Source organism: Symphalangus syndactylus, chromosome 12, assembly GCF_028878055.3.
Source record: "Symphalangus syndactylus isolate Jambi chromosome 12, NHGRI_mSymSyn1-v2.1_pri, whole genome shotgun sequence".
In the NCBI taxonomy this organism is placed as follows: domain Eukaryota; kingdom Metazoa; phylum Chordata; class Mammalia; order Primates; family Hylobatidae; genus Symphalangus; species Symphalangus syndactylus.
In genome coordinates this window covers 48,624,483-48,647,825 of record NC_072441.2, presented here as the reverse complement: position 1 = coordinate 48,647,825, position 23,343 = coordinate 48,624,483, and the positions used below count along the sequence as shown (strand labels likewise).

Below are 23,343 nucleotides of genomic sequence, written 5' to 3'. Positions count from 1 at the left end.
CTCTGAGTAGTTTAAATAGCTTTTTAATGAGAAACAGGCTTCCCTTGACTAACAACTGAAATCAGAAGGCAAAGAGTGGAGAGCTAAGAAAAAAAAAGGATATTTGACTGTGAAATTACTTATATGAAAAAAATACCTTGAAAAGCCTACTAAAGAAAAAGTAATTTCCACTGGGATTAGTTCTAAAGTAAAGAGTAGTAAAGTAATATCTTCCAGCAAAAATTGGAGAGTAACCTTTCCAAACAGAGCCAATTACCAGAGCCCTATGAAGGTAAATGAAAACTCAAACTAGAGCGTTCTTCTGGAGAGCAATAGGCTGTGTTTCAGCAGGGACATCCACTCCTCCGAGGCGTGGAAGGAAATGAGGCTCAGGGCATTGCAGTATGGATTTTGGTTCATTCTTTTATTTGCTTCTGAATCTGAGCCTTGTTTCTTAACTGCCTCCCTTGGCAACCAACTGTTACTCCTTGTAACTTCTGTTACAGCATGAGTTGGCCCCTTTTCACATTACTGTAGAAAAAAGCTCGGTGACATATGAATAAAACATTTTTTAACGTGCATTTTAAAAAATATAGAGTTTTTCATATATAAAACAACAATAGAAGTTGCTGAAAACTGATTTGAAGGGTTAAAAATCAGAGCCAACTTTCAGGCCACTTAATTAGATTTCCCACTACTCTGTAAGTAGGCTTATGTTTTACCAATAAACATTATTTATTTGCTAATTCAATCAGAAAATACAAAATGAGTGCTGATTCTGTACAAGACACTGTGTTTAGTGGAAATTTCAGCAAATCTTTATTGAATATGCCCCATAATTAACTGTGGCAGGACTGTGAGTGGTTATTTTTCTGTTGCCTTGCTCTTTTCTATTCATTCCAAATTTTATTTCTTGTTTATGTTTTCTCTTAAAGAGTCAGGATCTTGCTGTGTTGCCCATGCAGGAATATAGTGGTATGATCATAGCTCACTGCAACCTCGAACTCCTGGGCTCAAGTGATTCTCCTGCCTCAGCTTCCCAAGTAGCTAGAACTATAGGAAGGCACCACCACACCTGGCTAACTTTTTTATTTTTTGTAGAGATGGGGTCTTGCTATGTTGCCCAGGCTGGTCTTGAACTCCTGGTCTCAAGCAGTTCTCCTACCCGAGCTTCCCGAAGCTCTGGGATTATAGGCGTGAATCATCATGCCTGGCCTGTTGGTTTCTTAATTTTAAAACTTTGGACAATACAGAAATATGCAAAGTAGGCCAGGCACTGTGGCTCACACCTGTAATCCCAGCACTTTGGGAGGCCAAGGCGGGCAGATCACCTGAGTTCAGGAGTTCAAGACCAGCCTGGCCAACATGGTGAAACCCCGTCTCTACCAAAAATACAAAAATTAGCTGGGCGTGGTGGTGGGCACCTGTAATCCCAGTTACTTGGGAGGCTGAGGCCAGGAGAATCACTTGAACCAGGAGGCAGAGGTTGCAGTGAGCCGAGATCACGCCACTGCACTCCAACCTGGGTGACAAGAGCGAAACTCCATCTAAAAAAAAAAAGAAAAGAAATATACAAAGTAAAAAGTGAAAGTTTCCTGTCACTATCCCAGTTCCACTCTCTAGAAGTAACCACTGTACCAGTTTGAGTTATATCCTGCCAGTGCTTTTTTTCCCCTTCTGTTACATGTATACATATAACAAAGTATTATGAATTATATATACACACATACATATAAACCTAGAGACAGTGTTGGGTGTTTTTTGGAAGGAGCAGGGTATGGCTAGTTTATAAATCACATCCTATATATTGTCTGCAACTTTTTAAAAAAATTTAATTCTGTACCTTGATAACTTTCCATGTTGGTTCATACAGGTATGTCATTATGTTATGTTATGTTATGTTATGTTGTTATGTTATGTTGTGTTGTGTTGTGTTGTGATGTGATGTGATGTGATGTGATGTGATGTGATGTGATGTTATGTTATGTTATGTTATGTTATGTTATGTTATGTTTTTTGAGACAGGGTTTCACTCTGTCGCCCAGGCTGGAGTGCAGTGCAACAATCTCAGGTTGCCCAGGCTGGTCTTAAACTTCTGGGCTCAAGCTGTCCACCCACCTCAGCCTCCCAAAGTGCTGAGATTACAGGCGTAAGCCACTGCGTCTAGACTGCTTTTTACTTTAAAATGATTGTAAACTATAGTATTGATGTACCATTTCCTGTCATTTTCAGTTTTTCACTAAATGCTATATAGTATTATTTTATTCTGTAAGTTATTTTAAAAAGTACATTTTATACACATTCTGCAAGCATTTTTATAACTTTCCAATTTTACTACAATAAATATGGGAAATAAAGAAGACCAAATTAAATAACTTGCTGACATTAAAGGGCTTGTCAACCCTTGCCCACTCTAGCATTCTGCTAGATCAGCGGTCCTCAACATTTTTGGCACCAGGGACCAGGTTCATGGAAGACGGGTTTTCCACAGATGGTGGAGGATGGTTTCAGGGTGAAACTATTTCACCTCAGATCATCAGATGTTGGTTAGATTGTCTTAAGGAGTGCACAACCTAGATCCCTTGCATGCGCAGTTCACAATAGGGTTAGCACTTCTAAGAGAATCTGATGCTGCTGCTGATCTGATAGGAGGCAGAGCTCAGGTGGTAATGCTGGCTCACCTGCAACTCACCTGCTGCCGTGCAGCCCGGTTCCTAGCAGGCCACAGACTGGTACTGATTCACAGCCTGGTGGTTGGAGACTCCTGTGCTAGATTGTTGATTGAATTCCTATTTGGAAGTACACCTAGAAGTTAGGAGTATAAATATATGGTGTAGAAACCAATGTAAGACCTGGCGCGGTGGCTCACGCTTGTAATCCCAGCACTTTGGGAGGCCGAGGCGGGCGGATCACGAGGTCAGGAGATCGAGACCACGGTGAAACCCCGTCTCTACTAAAAATACAAAAAATTAGCCGGGCGTGGTGGCGGGCACCTGTAGTCCCAGCTACTCGGAGAGGCTGAGGCAGGAGAATGGCGTGAACCCGGGAGGCGGAGCTTGCAGTGAGCCAAGATTGCACCACTGCGCTCCAGCCTGGGCGACAGAGCGAGACTCCGTCTCAAAAAAAAAAAAAAAAAAAAAAACCAATGTAATAGATATTCCAAACTATTTTTGTTGTGGCCACTATGCCCTCTATTCATATTTTTTAATAATTTACTCAAGCCAGCAATATGGAGTATACCGAGTATATACTAATATAATTAGTATAATAATATAATACTAATTAGTATAATAATATGATACTAATTCTATTAGTATAATAATATGATACTAATTCTATTAGTATACCATTCTATTAGTATACTAATTCTATTAGTATGCCATTCTATTAGTATACTAATTCTATTAATATGCCATTCTATTAGTATACTAATTCTATTAGTATACCATTCTATTAGTATACTATTATACTAATTCTATTAATATACTAATACAGTATGCTAATACTATACATTTAGTATACTAGTACAATGTATACATTGCAATACATTTGCAATGTATATGCAAACTCTACACATGCTACTGATTTGGACTCTCGTCTTCTTTAAATCACATTGATATCCCTGGCTGTCCACATTTAGCTTCCTAAAACACTGCTTTGCACAAATAACCCATTATTCTAACATTGTCAATGATTTCCTTACTATGAAAAAGTATACTTAGAGCCAAAAGCCAATGTCCATTACATTCTTTCTCTCTAAAATCAGAACCAAAAGAAGAGTATCTGCCACTAGTCATACTGTGTTTTGTTTTGGCCCTCCACCTAAGATGAAATAAGAGGTATAAACATTGGAAAAGGAGAAATAAAGTAATATATTCTATAAATAATTATATCTAGAAACAAAATCAACAAAAGACTATCAAGTAATACAAGTTCAGAAAAGTATCAGATTCAAGACAAATAGGCAAAACTGAATCACTTTCCTTATATGCTAGCTTTAACTATTAGAAAAATAATGAAGAAAGAGACCTAAAATATTAAACACTGGGAAAGGAGCTTGAATAAAAGGAAATTATCAATATGGGCCTAATAGTGAAATCTTATTGAGACAATAAATGTGGTAAAAATAAATACAGAAGCATGTTCCTGATGTTTAAAAACTTAACAAAGATTTCCAGTTTTCCCAAATTTATAATGCAGTAGGTGTCAGAATTCTAATGCTTTTTAAAAAAAAAAAAATACTTTGTTTATTCAGCAATAAATATTTGCTTTCCATTTGCCAGGTAATATTATAGATAGTTGGGATACACGGAGTGAACAAAAAACACAAAATAATGTCTGCCATCATAGAGCTCAGTCCACTTGACCTGGATGAGAAGACAGTAATACCAGACATAGTGAAGAAGAAAATCGTAAAGTCTGTTAGAAGGTGATCAGTGCTGTGGGGGCAGATTGCACAGGGATGGGGAACTGGGAATTTTGATGGGGTGGAAAAGTTGTGATTGCTCTTAGGGCCTTGAAGGGGATGGGGACTCCTGAGAGAAGAGTGTTTCAAGCAGAGGGAAAAGTCTCTGGAAAAGCCATACGGAGGAATATTCCTGGATGTTGGTGCAATAGCAGGTAATCCTGGTACCTGGAGGAGAGTGAGTGGAAGGAGAGACACTGAAGAGGAGATGGGAGGAGCGGGCAAAGACCAGATAATATAGGGCCTTGTAAGCCCTTTTAAAAACTTCCTCTCTTAATCTGAGGAAAATAGAGACCTGTTGGAAAGTTTTGCTTGGAGGAGTGACACAATCATACTGTTTTACACAGGTCACTCGTTTGGCTGTGTTACAAATACACCAAAAGCGAAACCAAGGAAACCAGTTAGGAGGCTGTTGCAGAAATCCAAGCAAGAGATAATGTGGCTTGCATCAGGAGGGCCAGGAGTGAGGGAAAATATTTGGATTCTGGATGTTTTTGAAAGTGGAGTTAACAGAATTTCATGGCAGAAAACAGAGGAATCAAACATGACTTCAAAGCTGCTCTGAGCAATTGTAAGAATGGGATTGCCATCGCTAACCCTGGGATGTCTGAAAGGGGAGCATCCCCATCTGCAAGGGTCTTTAAAGTTTTGCCTAGAGGAACCTGGAAACTCCCTGGGATTCAAAGGGACTTCCCAGAACCACTTTGCACAGATTCAAAACCATTTCCTGAACTCAACACACTTGTGCACTCTCTCTCTCTCCTTCCTCGTCTCCCTTCCTCCCTCATTCCCTTCTCCCTCTCCCCTCCTTCTCTCTCTCCTTCCTCTCCGCTCGTCAACCTTCTCTTTCTCTCTCCTCTCTCCCCCTCCTCGCTCCTTCTCCTTTCCTTCTACTTCTCTTCCTTCTCCTCTCTACCTTCCTTCTTCCTCTCCCTCCCCTAAAAGGTCCTTGAAACTTCAGAAATGGACCAGGCGGGTCCCTCCAAGTGTTGAAGGACTTATGTTTTCTTTCCTCTGCAATGTCACTCCCTCGTCCTGCCACCAGGTGGCAGTGCACTGCTGATCATTTAGCTGCTGACCTGCACTAGTTCTCAGTAGAGGCGGTAGAGAGCTGAACTTAGAGCCTGCAGTCGGCCTTTTAATGCCTCATTCTTTGATATGAAATAGGGCTTCTCATCCTCATCACTATTGACATTTTGGGACAGACAAATCTTCATTGTAGGAGAATGTCCTGTGTGTTACAGGATGTTAGCAGCATCCCTGGCCTTTATCCACCAGATGCCAAGAGTGCTCCACCACCAGTTGTGGCAACCCAAAATGTCTCCAGACCTCATAACGTGTGTATGGGGGGCCTCCCCTCCCATCGCCCTTGAGAGTCAGTGGTTGAATCAACATCCACAGACTATCACATTTGAGGAAAGCCTCTAAAGAGAAAACTAACAACGAAAGGGACTAGGGAAAAGGGCATTTCCGTGGCAGTGGAGAGTTTAAACGAAAACAATTATGTTCGAAGAAATGAGAGGACATTATTTCCTTAAAACAAGAATGAGACCTATTTTTTAAAAAACTAAGAACAATAAAAAACCCTTGGCTATTAAAATTTTGATTGCAGCAATAAAAGTTCAATGAAAGATTAGAAGATCACATTGAAGAACTCACGAAAAAGATTAAAAGCATAAGGAAAACGTAAAAAACAATAGAGAAAGGCAAGAAAATTAGACAACCAAACTGGATGTTGGAGGTCCATTATCCAGAAAGAACAAGGAAATGGGAAAAGTTCAAAATGAAACAAAATTATGACCCAGGGAAATTTCCGAAACAGAAGGACCTGACTTTTAAAATAAAAGGACTATCCTGAGTCCAGTGAAACTGTAGTCACAAAATATGTCATCGACAGTTTCAGAACTAACGATGAAGAGAAGATACCAAAAACTTCCAGAAAGAACAAGAAAAGGAGTCACATGTGAGGTCCAAATGGCTTTCAGAAGTACAGTGGAGCAGTGTCTCAAATGGATTCCTCATGTACCCTCCCACAGAGGGTGTGCCCCACCAAAACAAGGGGCACCCAAAAGGGAGACTCAGTTCCAGGGATCTGGGCCTCAGTCCAGGAGAGAAGGGAAGGGAATTCTCAGGACAGCAGTGAAGGGAATTCCAGTGTGAAGACTTCATAGGTGGTCCTAGAGAACAAACAGTTGGGAACAGAGCAAAGTGACAGAGAAAACTCCAGAAGACATGGTGCCAAGAAAGTAACGGGAATGATAAATAACCCGAAGAGTTTGACCAAACTGAGACCAGAACTTTAAAACCGTGTGTGTGTGTGTGTGTGTGTGTGTTTAAATCAAAGATGAGCAAAGGACAATGAGTGCTTTGAATGCAGAGGAGGGAGAGATCTCTGTGAGCTGGAGTGTTAGGTGGGGTGGGGGCTTCTTCAAGAATAGGGAGATATTGGTTGATTTTTGGTTTTGTCTTTGAATATTTTTCTGTATTTTCTAAAGTTACAATTAGAAAACAGCTATTTTTTATAAACAAAACTAAGAAGAGATACAAGCCCCAGTGGGAGTAAAAACCTACTGATATGAAATATTTATTTTTTTATAAATATCTAAATAAATATTTTCTACAGAAATAATCCAAACACATACCATAAGCACCAATATTTTGAGACTCATATCCTTTTATTTTGGAAGTACAAAAGTTTTGCTGCTAGTTTAATAAATAAGGATTCTTTTGGTTTGCATTCTTTTTTTGGTTTTGCATTTTCTGTTTATATAAGAATCAGTGGCAGTTTGGTGGTTGCAGGATTTATCAACCAGCTCTTCTAAAATTAACATGACATTCTTCCACTGAACACCACCTACTGTTTTCCACAAGGTGGGGTGCTAACTTCACACAGTGGACTGAGACTGTACAGCTCGCTGAGATGTCTACATTGAGTGTATTTGTTGTTACTTTCCACAATTCCTAAGCAGTTCTTTTTTCCCTTTCTTTTTTTTTCTTTTCTTTTCTTTTCTTTTTTTTTTTTTTTTTTAAAGAGGCAGGGTCTCACTGTCTGCCCAGGCTGGGGTGCAGTGGGCGCAACCATGGCTCACTGCATCTTTGAATTCCTGGGCTCAAGCGGTCCATCTGCCTCAGCCTCCCAAGTAACTGGGACTACAGGTAAGGCCCATCACACCCAGCTAATTTTTTAATTTTTGTTTTTGTAAAGATGGGGTCTTGCTGTGTTGCCTATGCTAGTCTCCTTCTGCCTTGGCCTCCCAATCAGTTCTGAAGGAAATGTTTGTAACTGTATAGTTTCAGCTGTGGGGTTTTGTTTCAGTTTGTCAACTGTAATGTATATTACAACTGGTGGTTTAACATAGTTATGGTTTTGAGTGTGTATAATGTATATGTGCACTTTTCCTCATTCATATGGACCTTAACTTACTGAATTATAGGTAAAGGTAAAAAAATCTCTAATTTGAAAGAAGGCCAGTCTAAATGAGTGAAATATTTGAATAAGAAAATATTCGTAATTTACTGCGAATAGAGATTCTGATGTGGCCATTTCAGTGAATAAATTCTTATTTTTGAAATAGTATATCAGGTAGATGTATGCATGCTTTTAAAGTATTTTAAACAGCTTAATCTCTTAAATTCCTCCCCAAATCTCAATTATTCCTTCCTCTATCTCTAGACCTAAAGCCAGTCAGGTTAAACTTTCTTCAAATCATGATCTGAATCGATGAAATTAAAATAACTGTGAATAACATAGTGCACTTATTTCAACCTTGTGGTAATTTAACCAATTTCCCAGGGCCAGTTAAATTTGTACTGTATGGGATTCTTACAACATGAAGAGCAGTAACATTTTATAATATAGTACTGTTGTTTCTTCATTTTAAAGCAAATTTATGGCGTTCTAATCACCAATGTTTGGATTTAGAAACATAAATAGCACAATTTAAAAAAAATCTATACCATTGAGTACAAACATACAATTTATTTTGTGCTGTTATAAAATCAGGACGTGGCCTGTTTTGGAACTCCCTATGTCCTTCCTTTTGCACAAATGGAGGCTGTTAGATCCTTCCAGCCTTTAGGCCCAAGGAAATAATTCTGGTAGTTGCAGTCACACCACGGACAGCATAATTCTAAGCTCTGCATGTGGCCAGGCTGTGACTGGAGATGTACTTACAGTTTTAGTCAGGTTTGACCAAGCAGGTGAGCATGGCAAGGAAGTAAAGGGGAAAAAATGGGTGCTGAGGGACGCTCCCTTGTCCTTCAGGTACCTGGTAGATGCTCACTTTATGGTGCTTATGAAGTGTCATGAAGCAACATATAAGTAAGGGAGCTGTGGGTCCTGCTAATAACCAGCTCTGTCACCTTGTGTGAATCAACCCCTCTGGGCCTTAGTCTTCTACTGTGAAATAAGGAGGCCTGGCTGAGTTTAGGAATCTTATTTATTTATTTATTTTGAGACAGGGTCTCACTCTGTCACCCAGGCTGGAGTGCAGTGGTTCAATCTTGGCTCACTACAACCTCTGCCTCCCAGGCTTAAGCGATCCACCCACCTGAGCCTCCCCAGTAGTTGGGACCACAGGCGCGAGCCACCACACCTGGCTAATTTTGTATTTTTTGTAGAGACAGGGTTTTGCCATCTTGCCCAGCCTGGTCTTGAACTCCTGAGCTCAAGTGATCTGCCCGCCTCGGCCTCCCAAAGTGTTGAGATTACAGGCGTGAGTCACTGCACCCGGCAGAGATCTCACACCTGGCTTTCAAGTCTGACTTGTCAATGTCAAGTGAGGCTTCTGCTCCAGGCCGTGCTTCTCCAGGGCCTGTCGGCATCGGTCCGGCATCCAGATTCCTGAATACTATCTTTCTAGATTCCCAGTTGTTTTCCTCTGTCCACTTGCCTGCTAGGTCTACCCATTGCTTCAGTTATAGTACAAACTCCTGTCTATCCCATTTCAACCTAAAATACCTGTGTATGTTTTCTAATATTGATATATTTTATACTTATAGAGTATTTTACCAACTCAAAATTATGCTCCAAACAAGACCACAGTGAATCATGATGTGCTCTCAGCCTGTTTCCCCTCTTGCTATTCTCTCCCTAAGTCATGACAGTATCATTCACCCTAGGTAAAAACCTGAGAGTTATCCCAAACTCTCTAGCGTCCTAAATCTCCCTTCTCACTGCTTGTCGTCTCCATTCCTCTACCTTAGTGCTGCCGCTGGCCGTCAGGCCTTCAGCATCATTCTCCTGATGTATTTCAGTGATCTCCCCAGTGACTGCCCTTCTCTGGTCATGCCCTCTCCCCTTCTGTCCATTCTCTTCATAATTGCTAGACTTGTATTTCTTGAATGCATTTCTGCTCCCATTATTCTGCCCCAACTCCATTTTCTGTTGTTCTCTATGTTGCTTCTTACGTACCAAAATACAGTTCCCCAGATATTCCATGCTATTTCATGCCTCTCAGCTCTGAACACGCTGCTTCCTCTGGCAGGAAGACCCTTCACCAACCACACCCCCACTGCTATACTTAGAAAATGTTATATCCTGTACAAGTTAGATCAGGAATCTCTTCATGAAGCCTGATTTACCTTATCAAAGAATAATGTATTGGCTGAGCGTGGTGGCTCACGCCTGTAATCCCAACAATTTGGGAGGCCAAGGTGGGAAGATCATTTGAACCTAGGAATTCCAGACCAGCCTGGGCAACATAGGAAGACCTTGTCTTTAGAAACAGTTTTTTTTAAATCAGCAAGATGTGATGGGGCATGCCTGTAGTCCTGGCTACCCAGAAGTCCAAGGTGGGAGAATCGCTTGAGCCCAGGAGGTCAAGGATGCAGTGAGTCATGATCATGCCACTGCTCTCCAGCCTGGGCAAGAGAGGGAGACCCTGTCTCAAAAAAAACAAAAACAAAAAACTTACAGTTTATCACTTTTTTTTTTTTTTAGGTGAAGTTTTGTTCTTGTTGCCCAGGCTGGAGTACAGTGGTGCAGTCTTGGCTCACTGCACCCTCCACCTCTCAGGTTCAAACAATTATTTTGTCTCAGCCTCCCAGGTAGCTGGGATTACAAGTGCCCATGACCACACCTGGCTAATTTGTTTTTTGAGGTTTTGTTTGTTTGTTTGTTGTTGTTTTTGAGATGGAGTCTCACTCTGTCACCAGGCTAGAGTGCAGTGTCATGATCTTGGCTCACCGTAACTTCCTCCTCCTGGGTTTAAGCAATTCTCCTGCTTCGGCCTCCCAAGTAGCTGGGACTACAGGCACGTGCCACCACGCCCAGCTAATTTTTGTATTTTTAGTAGAGATGAGGTTTTACTATGTTGGCCAGGATGGTCTCGAACTCCTGACCTCAGGTGATCCAAACACCTCAGCCTCCCAAAGTGCTGGGATTACAGGCATTACAGGCATAAGCCACCACACCTGGCCAATTTTTTGTATTTTTAGTAGAAACAGGGTTTCACCATGTTGGCCAAGCTGGTTTCAAACTCTTGACCTTCAGGTGATCCACGTATCTTGGCCTCCCAAAGTGCTGGGATTACAGGCGTGAACCACCGCACCTGGTCCAGTTTATTACTTCTTACTTGGTGCTAACATTACATTTAATAATTGTTTCATATTATAGTTACCCCTTTGATTGCAATTATCAGTTTTCCTGTGCTGTCCTGATAGACTGCAGTGAGTTCCTTGTGAATGTCTTATTCACCTTTGTGTCCCTAGCCCAGTTCCTGTCACCTGGCAGGCGCTTGTTGAAAGTTTAATGAAGGAACAAGTAAATGAATCCATGCTTACAGAGTACAGCTCTGAAATTCAATGTCGTAAACAATTGTTTCATACGTGATTTTAATATATATATTTTTATTTTAAGAAAAGGAATGCAATTTTCATACCATTTTAAGGACAGAGGAAGGGTGCTTCAACTTCAAGTGACATAAACCTCCACTTAAAATTGGCTTGAACAATAAAGGGAATTTGTCAACTTACAAAACAGGAAAAATTCAGTCTTATTTCTGGCGAGACTTGGTCCGGTTGCCCAGGGATATCACTATAGCAAGAGTTGTTGTCTCTCTGCTCTGTCTTCTGCAGTGGCAGCTCCACTGGGCTCCCCACAGTGCTGCCTCCAGCAGCTCCAAGCTCTCTCATTAGGGTAACAAAAACCTGTAGCACCTGCTGGCCTCATGTCTCTTCCTCTTCATAAGGAAGAAGAGGATCTCTTATAGCATATGGGAGAGAGAGCCCCAGCAAACATCTCCTGCCTCATGGTACTCCAGTGGGGTAATACTCCCATCTTTCAGCTAGTCATTGTAGCCAGGAATGATTGTTCCATGTTGCTTCAGCCATTCCAGGCCTACTCTTAGAGGCAGGGTTAGGGGTGAAGGGGACAGGCAGCAAATACCACCAAACCATCTGGCTGAGAATACGAGAGGAATGAGTTACCCAAAGGAAAATTGTGGTATTGTCAAAAGAAGGAGTCAATAAAGGCTGAGAGAGAATAAATGTGCATTTATAAAAGGCTTTAAAAAATCTTTTGAGACGGAGTCTCATAATTTTTTCAGAAACAAACTACTTTGTTTTTCCCTGAAGTCTCAGACCACCAGGCAAGGAGAGGCTTCTGGAGGTAAAGTGAGGAGTAGTTTCAGGCCCTGGGGCAGAGCTGGAGTGCAGCCTCGTTTCTCTTTGACAAGCCAGTCTTGAGCCAGGTGTGAGATCATGGTGGCTAGTTAAGGATCCCTGATCGCAGCCAGCCCTCCTTGCTTCACAGTGGGACACTGAGGTCCAGAGAGCTTGATTCATGCAAAGTAACTGGTTATCAGCAGGACCCATCGTGGGACTGTATTAGTCTGTTCTCATGCTGCTATAAAGAACTGCCTGAGACTGGGTAACTTATAAAGAAAAGAGACTTGGGCCGGGCGCAGTGGCTCACGCCTATAATCCCAGCACTTTGGGAGGTCGAGGTGGGTGGATCACCTGAAATCAGGAGTTTGAGACCATCCTGGCCAATATGGTGAAACCCCATCTCTACTAAAAATACAAAAATTAGCCGGGTATGGTGGCGCATGCCTGTAATCCCAACTACTCTAGAGGCTGAGGCGGGAGAATTGCTTGAACTTGGGTTGTGGAGGTTGCAGTGAGCCGAGATCGCACCACTGCACCCCAACCTGGGCGACAGAGTGAGACTCCATCTCAAAAAAAAAAAAAAAAAGAGGTTTAATTGACTCACAGTTCCGCATGGCTGGGGAGGCCTCAGGAAACTTACAATCATGGAGGAAGGCACCTCTTCACAGGGTGACAGGAGAGAGAATGAGTGCCCAGCGAAGGGGGAAGCCCCTTATAAAACCATCAGAACTTATGAGAACTAACTCACTATCACAGGGGAACTGCCCCCATGATTCAATTGTCACCACCTGGTCCCTCCCATGGGGGTTATGGGAACTGCAATTCAAGATGAGACTTGGGTGGGGACACAACCAAACTATATCAGGGGCCCACAGCACCCTCACTCATATGACACTTCATGGCATTTCATCAGCACCATAAAGTAAGCATCTACCAAGTACTTGAAGGACATATAAAAAAATTTTGTGGTAAATTATGGTCGTCTTGATTTCATAATGATTAGTTGAACCATCCAACATACATTTAATATACATTGCATTATTTTTAAATAGTTATGAAAGAAAGCTGAAACCATTTTTGGTCTAATGAAATTTTACCATTTTAACTTTGTCTTGTTTCCAGGACTTTTCAGTCGTGTGGCATTCACTAAATAATAAATGTATTGTATGTTTCAGTGTGTGGTAACAGCAAAGAATGACTTCATCAACCACTTGATCTCCTCTGTTGTGGTTTATGATGCCATCTGGATTCTTTGGTGGAATTATTTCCATCTAAATCACTATAAACTCCTATTTAGTTTTCACAAATCTAAAGCCAGATATGTTTGTGGTTTTTAACAGTGATGTAATTCTGGAACATACTTTGAAAGTTACAAGTTGTCATATACTGTTAGTATTTAACTCAGTGTTTCATATACTATCAGACACTAGAAGCCTGAACAAAATCCATTTCTCTGTTTTTTCACTCTTCAGCATCCTACTTTTCTTGTCCCTCTTGCCACCATACATTTGATTATACATCAGTCAAGTTCATATAGGGAGCGTTGGGAGGCCCTGTGGGCATACAGCGTACTATGGGACATGGCCCTGTTCTACAGGAATTAGGAAGCTGAGATGGAAAGGTTGTTTCACTGTTTCACTAAAATATGTCTTTTTCTGTACGATAGAGAATAAGAAAGAGTCTTACTTCTTTGGCCAGTAGTGTGAAAGAGACCGGATTATATTGAAGACAGGTAAACTTTGCAGGATATATACATTGAACTACAAAGAAAGAAAGAAGAGAGAAAGAGACAGAGAAGAAAGAAAGAGAGAGAGAAAACAAAACAAAACAAAACAAAAACATCCTTTCTAGGAACATATAACCCAGTTGACTGCCAGGTAGGAGCAATAGCAGGACAGCAGAACTTGCCATAAGGGCCTTCAGGCCTGAACATTTCTGAGGTCCTGTTGTGTTCTTATTCTGACTTTTCCCCTAAAAGGCTTAGGGAATGTGTGGGGGTGGGTGGGGGGGCGGTCACTGGTAACAGTGGTAGGTGGGTTTGGTAACCCAAGCCTACAGTGCGAAACAGGGCACAGAGGGCAAAGAGAGAGGAGGAGGCAGGGAGCTTAGTTCCTGTAGAGGCAGGGAAAGAGACAACAAACTCTATGGGTTTGAGAGTGGGTGATTTGAAAAATCAAGGAAGAAAAAGGAAATGGATCAGGATGGGTAGTTGGCTATACGTAAGAGTAGCAGGAGGTGAGGAGTAAACTTCGTGGTTCAGCTCCTTATATGTTGGGGAAGGCAGCTCCTCAGGAGTGAGGTACAGAGATCCAAGCAAGGTCTAGAGAAGGAGGTGAGTCAGCAGCATATTTCAGAACACATGGAAGACCTGGGTTCAGGTCCTGGTGCTGTCACTTTAGGAAAGTCCAGATTCCTCATCTGCAAAGTGAGAAAGTTGGAATAGTATGTCTCTTAAAACCCTGAGATGTCATGAGGTTAAGAGCCAGCATCTTCCCCATCACCATCCAGCATGGACTAGACTTCTAGAAATTATAATGATAGTCATTTGTCTGTTCAGCAAGTTATTTACTGAGTACCCATGATGTGCAAAACATCAGGCAGTGGGATTGTAGCAGTGAGCAAGATGAAATCCTTTTCTCTCATGGAGCTTGCATGCCAGGAAGAGGGGCAGATTACATACAATCACATATACACATAAATGAACAAGTTAATTGGAGGTAGTGGTGATTGCTATGAAGATGGTAAAACAAGACAGTGTGGTGGAGAGAGACCACATATTTGGAGAAGAACTGTCTCCCCTCTGAGTGGGTAATGTTTAGACGAGACCTGATGTGCAGGAAGGAGCTAGCTGTGAGACAGTCTGGGGGCAAATCAAACTTGTTAGAATGAGCAGACAAGGCCCTCAGGAAGGAGTGAGTCTGACACATTCAAAGAACAGACAGAAGACCAGTGTGGCTCAAGTGAATGAACCAGGAGGAATTAGAGATGTGAGCCAGCACCAGATTAAATGGGACCTTGGGAGCAACTGTAAGGCATTTGGACTTGGTGCAGTGGAAAGCCTTTGTGGGATTTTAAGCAGGAGAATGAAAGGATCTGCTTTACATTATAAACAGATGGGTCTGGAAATTCCATATTCTACAATATAGATTGTAGGGGAGCAAGAGGAGAAGCAAAGAGACTAGTTAAGAGGCTGTTGAAGTAGTCAAGGTGAGAGATGGTAATGAGTTGAATCTTGGGAGTAGCCAAGACGTGGAATAAGTGGTTAGCTATGGAATGTGTGTAGAAGTTTTGGAAGAAGGAAACATGGGGGCAGCCTCCTCTCTCCTTTCTGTCCCTGGCAACCTCATAGATCTTCATATCTAGAAGGAAATCGATGATAGATTTTACTGTTGGTATGTTGATTTCTACCCTGGGAATACAGAAGGAGTAGCCCATTGTGGCAAATATGATAGTTCAGTTTTAAGTCACTGTAGAAAGGCCTAGTGGATAGAGGAATACACACACACACACACACACACACATATGTGTGTGTGTATTTCTCAGCCCCAGTAGGATGGATTGAGATCCAGTTTAGCAGCCTACAGTGTCCCTCAAAGGAAGAACTACTTTCCTTGGTCTATAGGAATCCAGGAAAAGACTGGCCCTGCTAGGGTTATGTGGCCACTCCTGAACCAAATGGTAGTTCTGGGAGTGGGAGGTAGGGGTGGTAAAATGATGAAGCAGGCATCTTTTATGTCTTGCATCCCATTATAGGACATGAAGCTGGGTCAGGAACAGTTCCCTTAGGGCAAAGGTACAGACTAACAAAAACAACGTCTATAAAGATGCCTTCATTTGGATTTCTCCAGATGCCAGAACCCCTAGGTAATTCCTGGCCAAAGGTCATAGCAGGCATGAATTATAGTTGTCTGAACCTCTGTCTCATTCTCTTGTCTTCAAAGGAAGCTTTAAGACCAGAATATAAGCCTTGTATTGATTATTTTTCATTGACTTCTTTATATAGTTGATTTTATTTTCTAAAACTATGTAAAATAATAAAAACTCTCAAGATTTTGCCACAGCCTGGCTCTCAGTGTTTCCTTTAAATGACACAGGACATCAAGTAACCCAGCACCCAATTTCTGTGTCAAGCATAGGTAATCTGAGGGCACTGTCCCTGTCAGGATGGCCCAGGTTCCCATCTATTTGACTGCATGGCAGCACAGCAGGTATCATAAAAAAACAGTGGGGCAGAGAGTTTTTGAAGCAGTGTTAGATGCAGAAGGGGATGCCCTGCTGCTCTAATTGGCAGGCTCCTTTCCTCTTTGTGTGCATACCTCAAAGCCTCAGCACACTCCTGTCTCATGGTCCTATTTTCTGGAAAGAGGACCCACAGAGGCTTTTCAGCTAGAACATGTTAGGGAAAGGGGGCATTTGTCTTTGGTTCCTTTGTCTCCCTCCTTCCTGTTTCCCCAACCTTTGGGGCTTGGTGCCTCCTAGCTTTGGCTGTTTATAAATCCACAATTCCCTGCACTACCCCAGCCTTTCTCCTCTAGTTTCATGAATTCCATTCAGTTCAACCCATTTAAGGAGTGGCCCTTGCAAATAAGGCTTTAAGTATGCACTCTCAAATTACCCCCCTTGTGTCCTTTCTGTATTCTAAATACATCTCAGCTAGGTGATAGGAAGATGGAATTGATTTATATTACTGTGTAATGACATATTGAATTATTTATTCAATAAATACTTTTTTTTTTTTTACTACAAACTATAACCAAGTACTCTTACAAGCACTGAGAGTGCAGTGATTAAAGTTCCTGGCCCCGGGCCAGGTGCAGTAGCTCACACCTGTAATCCCAGCACTTTGGGAGGCCAAAGTGGGCAGATCACCTGAGGTCTGGAGTTGGAGACCAGCCTGACCAACATGGCAAAACCCCATCTCTACTAAAAATACAAAAATTAGCCGGGTGTGGTGGTGTGTGCCTGTAGTCCCAGCTATTCGGGAGGCTGAGGCAGGAGAGTCTCTTGAACCCAGAAGATGGAGGTTGCAGTGAGCTGAGATTGTGCCACTGCACTCCAGCCTGGGTGACAAGAGCTAAACTCCGTCTAAAAAATAAGTTCCTGGCCTCCTTGTGTAAGTTATGTTCTAATGGAGGAGACAGCAATACATAAATAAATAAGTATATAATATGCCAGTATAGTAGATGCTATTTTAAAGCATACAGAAAGTTTGGTGATGGGGGAGGGAAGAATATGTATACGGTGGGGTGAGGGGAGGGGAGGATGGGGATATTTTAGAAAGGCTAGTCAGGAAAGATATCTCTGAGGAGAACTGATATGCTACAGTGGTGGGGGGATGTGTAGGTGGAGACTTGGATTTATAGAGCAATCTCTTTTTGGGAGGATTTTCAGTTACCTGAACTTACTATCAAAAAATAATGTGAGAAAGATCGGGTAGGATTTGGAAGTGGAGGCTTCTCTAGTTTAGAGCTATAAGCCAGAGAGTGGCACCAGATGAACTCTCCTGTCCCGTGCCAGTCATTGTTAATGTCACGGTTAGGACTTCCAGCTTGGCTTTCTTTCCAGCCACCACTTCAACTTTCATCCCTGACTTTGATGCAGATTCTCGCATCATATTGACTCTTCACGCTGTACTGAACAAGTATCCTGCTCTCTGACTTGGAAGAGGCTCCTCATTGCCCTACCCCCTGGATAACCATGTGCTTTATCATTTAAATTGATACTTCTGAGAGCAGATGGGGCACTATCAATAATTATGCTGAGACAACAAGTGTAGACTGAGATCATCTTCTGCATTCTAGATGATTGGTCACTATAGGCATGTGATCATTGACTGAGCTAGCTCCAGCACACAAATGGAACCAAGACTCCCCTCCCAGCTAAACTTCTGGTCTGGAGACTGGGAGGTTGGCTCCTTGTATGGTATATCCACAAGTCAAAAGAGAGGTCATCAAACTTTAGTTACTGGTCTTGTTGCCTTACCCTCAGGCCTGATTTTCTATTTTATATCTTGGAGGTCCCTCAGTTCCCACCCCAGAACATGCTTGCACTAGTTTCTATTCTTCTGAAAGTGGACTGAGACTTCCTAAACCCATTTTCTTAGCTGCTTTAGGCTGCTGCCAGGGATGAGATGTAGACTTTCTTCCACATCCAGGTCTAAGAAAGCTATCTCCAGCCCCAGATGCTCTTGCATAGGGTTTACCAGGCCTGGATGTTTATGTCCTTGGAGCCAAGATGTAATCAGGGGAGCCAGAATCAAACTGATCATCCTTCCGGTCCTGGTGACACTGTCTGGATATGATCCAGAAATGTTGTTCATTGCTGCTGCTTCGTAAAGTTGTATGCTCACAGCCTTAAAAAAATTAAAGGAACATGATAAACACCCATGCTTTTTTAAATAAAATATTGTAGATATTGAGATTAGGCCACACAATTTGGTGGAAGTAACAGCCAAAGAAACTTCTATGATGGAATTCTGCTGAATTATTTTTATCACGATAACAATGACATGACATCTTAGTGGATTCAAATGTAGTTTGTAGTATAGGTCCACAGTCCCTTAGTCTGAAATCCTAAAGAGCTCTGAAAACTGGAAAAAAAAAATCCAGTTTGTCACAAGCTTATTTAATGGCAAAACCTGATTTGAATCAGCATGAAGCTTATAGTCTTTATCCTATTTAGTGTGAATATTCACGTATTGTTGCAGAAATACTAATATGTTTTATTTTTTTCCCAAACTTCAAAAAAGGATATTATATAATATGTGGTATATAAACCATATTACCTGTCCAAACACTTCTGACCCAAAAGGTTTCTGAGAAGGGATTTTGACTCTACAGTACTCCTTGGCCTATTACTTGTTTCTCAATTAGTAATCTCCACAAATTAGATGAGCATAAGCTTCAGACAATTTGCTATTGCTTCTGAGTGGTTTATAGTTTGGGAACTCCTCAGTATTAGTTTCTAGTTCAATATTTAGTACCTTAGCTTTTAGAAGGAAAAACATTGATTTGATAAAAGATTGATAAATAAATAAAAATAGTGGATACATATTGAGCCCAGATCTCCCATTCTACACTGGTATACCATGGAGAGATGAGAAAATATTCTTTGCCGTCATATGAAGAAGGAGAGTGGTCACACATTTCCATTTTCACTTTGTGCTGAGTCTGTAAGAACTGCACTCATGTTCTCTTGGAGCATAATAGAAGCCTCCAGACACAATTTCACACCTTTTTCTGAGTGCAAGAAAGTAGTTATATGCTTTTCACTGGTGTAGAAAAAGACTTTTCTATTCTTCTTTTCTCAAGGAACATATTGTTTCTCAAGGCCAAAGGGAGAGGAAGAATGTATTAAATATTCTGTTCTTTACTTTTGACTTAACTGTGTGGTAGCCAGGCTCCAAGAAAGCCCTCAATGATTCTCACTTCTTGGTATTCACATTCCAGTGTAGCCCCTTCCATATCAAATAGAGTTGACCTGTGTAACTAATATCAAAATATCAGAAATATCAAAATGTGACTTCTGAGGTCAGGTCATAAAAGACATTACAATTTCTGCCTTGCCTCCTCTTGGAGCACTTACTTTGAAGGGGCTAACTGTTGCGTAATGAGAACACTTAATTAAGGAGCCCTATGGAAAGATCCATTTGGCAGGGAACTAAGGATACCAACCAGCAATCAGCACTAAATGGCCAGCCATATGAGTGAGCCACCTTGGAAGTGGATTCTTCTGCCCCAGTCAAACCTTCAGATGACTACAACCCTAGCCACCCACTTGATTTCAAGTTCATGAGTCACTGCAAGCCACAATAACCCAACTAAGCCACTCTTGGTTCCTGACCCACAGAAACTGTGAAAAACAGAATATACTTGTTGTTTTAAGCTGGTAAATTTGGAGGTTATTTGTTACACAGAAATAGGTAACCAATATACCTGGAACTTTGATTCAGGGAAAATATGTTGGTTTCTCTTGATTATGAAAATACCACTTTCTTGTTACAAATTTTTAATGTATTCAAAGTTATTCTGACCTGAAAAATGAAAATATCCTGTAATATCATCTTCTCTGTAATTTATGGCATGTAGTTCCAGTTCCAGATTTTTTTTCTTTTTCTTTTTTTTGAGGCAGACTCTTGTTCTGTTGCCCAAGCTGGGGTTCAGTGGCATGATCTCTGATCATTGCAAACTCCACCTCCAAGGTTCAAGCGATTCTCCTACCTCAGCCTCCCAAATAGCTGAGTCTACAGGCACCTGACAGATTTTTGTATTTTTTGTAGAGAATGGGGTTTCACCATGTTGGCCAGGCTGGTCTTGAACTCCTGACCTCAGAAGATCCACCTGCCTGGGTCTCCCAGAGTGCTCGCATTACAGGCGTGAGCCACTGTGCCCAGCCCAGTTCCAGATTTTTTTTAATGAAAGCACTAATGCATGGCTGAGTATAGTGACTCAAACCTATAATTCTAGCACTTTGGGAGGCCAGGGTGGGTAGATCACTTGAGCCCAGAAGTTCGAGACCAGACTGGGCAACATGACGAGAACCTGTCTATACAAAAAAATTAGCTGGACAGGGTGGCCCACACCCGTGGTCCCAGCTACTGGAGGCTGAGGTGGGAAGATCTGGGTGTGGTGGCATGGGCCTGTGGTCCCAGCTACTTGGGAGTCTAAGGTGGGAGGATCACCTGAGCCCAGGGAGGTCAAGGCTGCAGTGAGCTGTGATTGCACCATGCACTCCAGCCTGAGCAACAGAGTGAGACCTTGTCTCAAAAAAAACCAAACTAACAAATACTAATGTGTGTATGTATGCATGTGAGTATTTTGTTAATTGATGCTGGATTATATTAAACATGCTGTCTTCCAACTTGCGTAATTCACTTAATGTGTCTTGGGATATCTTCTACACGAGTTCATATAGTTCTATGTCATTTGTTAATGTATCTCCATATATTTTACTGTATGCACTTCTCCATCCCCTACTGGAGAATATTTGGTCTAGTTTCAGTTTCCACAAATACAAACAATGATACAGTGGGGTAATCTGCGGGATATATTTCCAGAAGCAGAAATGCTGGATCAAAGGAAGACACATTTAAAGTTCTGATAGATATTTCCAGATTGCCCTTCCAAAAAGTTGTACCCATGTATTTACCCAGGGAATGTAAATGTCTATTTCCCTATACTCTCAACAACACTGGTTCTCCACTGTCCTTGCCAATCAAGTAGGTGAAAATGACTCGTTTTCTCTTGTGCTTATTGGCCATCTTTCTACAGGTTTATCATTATCTGTATTTCTTCTGTTTGGAGTTATCTGTCTTTGACCGTCTTGATACTAGGTTACTTGTCTTACATACTGACTGGTAAGAACTCTGTATATCAGCAGGTTAAATTCTTTGCCTGAAACGTAGTTTATAGAAACTTCCACCAACTTATTGTTCAAACTGACTTTAACATTTTTTGAATCATAGGAACTTTTTTGTCATATGTGATCCCATCTGATGTGTTATATAAAGCATGAGATAGGCATTACAACTCTAATTTAAAAGTGATTAGAATGAAAATTTAAAATAAACAAGAAAGCATTTCTATTTCTACAGCTGTTAATTGTTACTATATTTAACTTTGATATCAGTGACTCAGTTGATTTGGATTCCTTCTGTTTCCTTCCAGTATACCAAATACTACATTCACCGAATTCCAAGAAGCCGGGAGGTTCAGCAGTCCTGGCCCTCCACCGTTTTCACCACCTTGCACTCCATGTGGCTCTCCTTTCCCCTGATTCACCGGGTGAAGCCAGATTTGGTAAGTAAGACCATCACTAAGGAGAGGGAAAGTAACTCCTTGTAGATCTTTCGTTAGTAACAGGACATACAGTTTTCTTAAACAGCTACCATTTATTAGTGTGCCAGGTAGTATGCAAGACCGTGAACTGGCTGGTGCCTTGATCTTGGACTTCCCAGGCTTCAGAACTGGAAGAAATAAATATCAGTTCTTTATAAGCCACCCAGTTTATCGTATCTCATTATAGCACCTGAAATAGACTAAGATATCATCCTTGGATTTTTTGTGACTTTTATCACAAAGTGCTCTTTCTCCTGCCTCAGCCTCCCGAGTAGCTGGGACTACAGGTGCGTGCCACCATGCCTTGCTAATTTTTGTATTTTTAAGAGAGATGGGGTTTCACCATGTTTTCCAGGCTGGTCTTGAACTCCTGACCTCAAGTAATCTGCCCGCCTCGGCCTCCCAAAGTGCTGGGATTACAGGCATGAGCCACTGCGCCTGGCCTGTGACCAGTAATCTTTGATGTTATTGTTGCAATTGTTTGGGGACACTGTGAATCGTGCTTACATAAGACAGTGAACTTAATAAATGTATGTGTTCTGACTGCTCCAACAGCCTGCTGTCCTCTCTCTCTCTCTCTCACACACACACACACACACACACACACACATTCCTTGGGCTTCCCTGTCTATGAGACACAACAATATTGAAATTAGGCTAATTAATAACCCTGCAGTGGCCTCTCAGTGTTCAAGTGAAAGGTAGTATTTCTTATGTTTCACATTTTAAATCACAAGCTAGATTTCCTTAGTGAGGAAAGCCTTTGCAACAGGCAGTTAGCCAAGTTGTGAATGCAAAGGAAAAGTTCTTGAAGGAAATTAAAAGTGCTACTCCAGGCCGGGCGCAGTGGCTCACACCTATAATCCCAGCCCTTTGGGAGGCCGAGGTGGGCGGATCACAAGGTCAGGAGATCGAGGCCATCCTGGCTAACACGGTGAAACCCTGTCTCTACTAAAAATACAAAAAATTAGCCGGGCGTGGTGGCGGGGGCCTGTAGTCTCAGCTACTCAGGAGGCTGAGGCAGGAGAATGGTGTGAACCCGGGAGGCAGAGCTTGCAGTGAGCTGAGATTGCGCCACTGCACTCCAGCCTGTACGACAGAGCAAGACTCCATCTCAAAAAAAAAAGTGCTACTTCCGTGAACACACTGATTTCATGATAGTACATGACATGGCCTCATTGCTGATATGGAGAAAGTTTGAGTGGTCTGGATAGAATATCAAACCAGCCACATTCCCTTAAGCCAAAACCTAATTCAGGACAAAGACCTAATTCTCTTTAATTCTGTAAAGACTGAGAGAGGTGAGGAAGCTGCAGAAGAAAAGTTTGAAGGTAGCAAAGGTTGATTGAGACTTAAAGAGAGAAGCCATCTCCATAGCATAAAAGTGCAAGGTGAAGCAGCAGGTACTGATGTAGAAGCTGCAGCAATTTATCCAGAAAATCTAGTTAAGATAAT

General features: G+C 41.7%; 1 protein-coding gene across 2 annotated transcripts in view; it reads left to right on the top strand.

Annotated features, from left to right (window-relative positions):
• ALG14 (ALG14 UDP-N-acetylglucosaminyltransferase subunit) overlaps positions 1-23,343 on the top strand; it is a 93,890-nt gene that overhangs the window by 26,700 nt on the left and 43,847 nt on the right. Inside the window, exons 3-4 of one of the 2 annotated variants that reach the window (XM_063625579.1) lie at positions 13,175-13,211; positions 21,718-21,849. In XM_063625579.1, coding sequence (XP_063481649.1) covers positions 13,175-13,211; positions 21,718-21,849 — 169 coding nt within the window. The remainder of the gene's footprint in view (positions 1-13,174; positions 13,212-21,717; positions 21,850-23,343) is intronic. The other variant, XM_063625578.1, reaches the window with a different exon arrangement.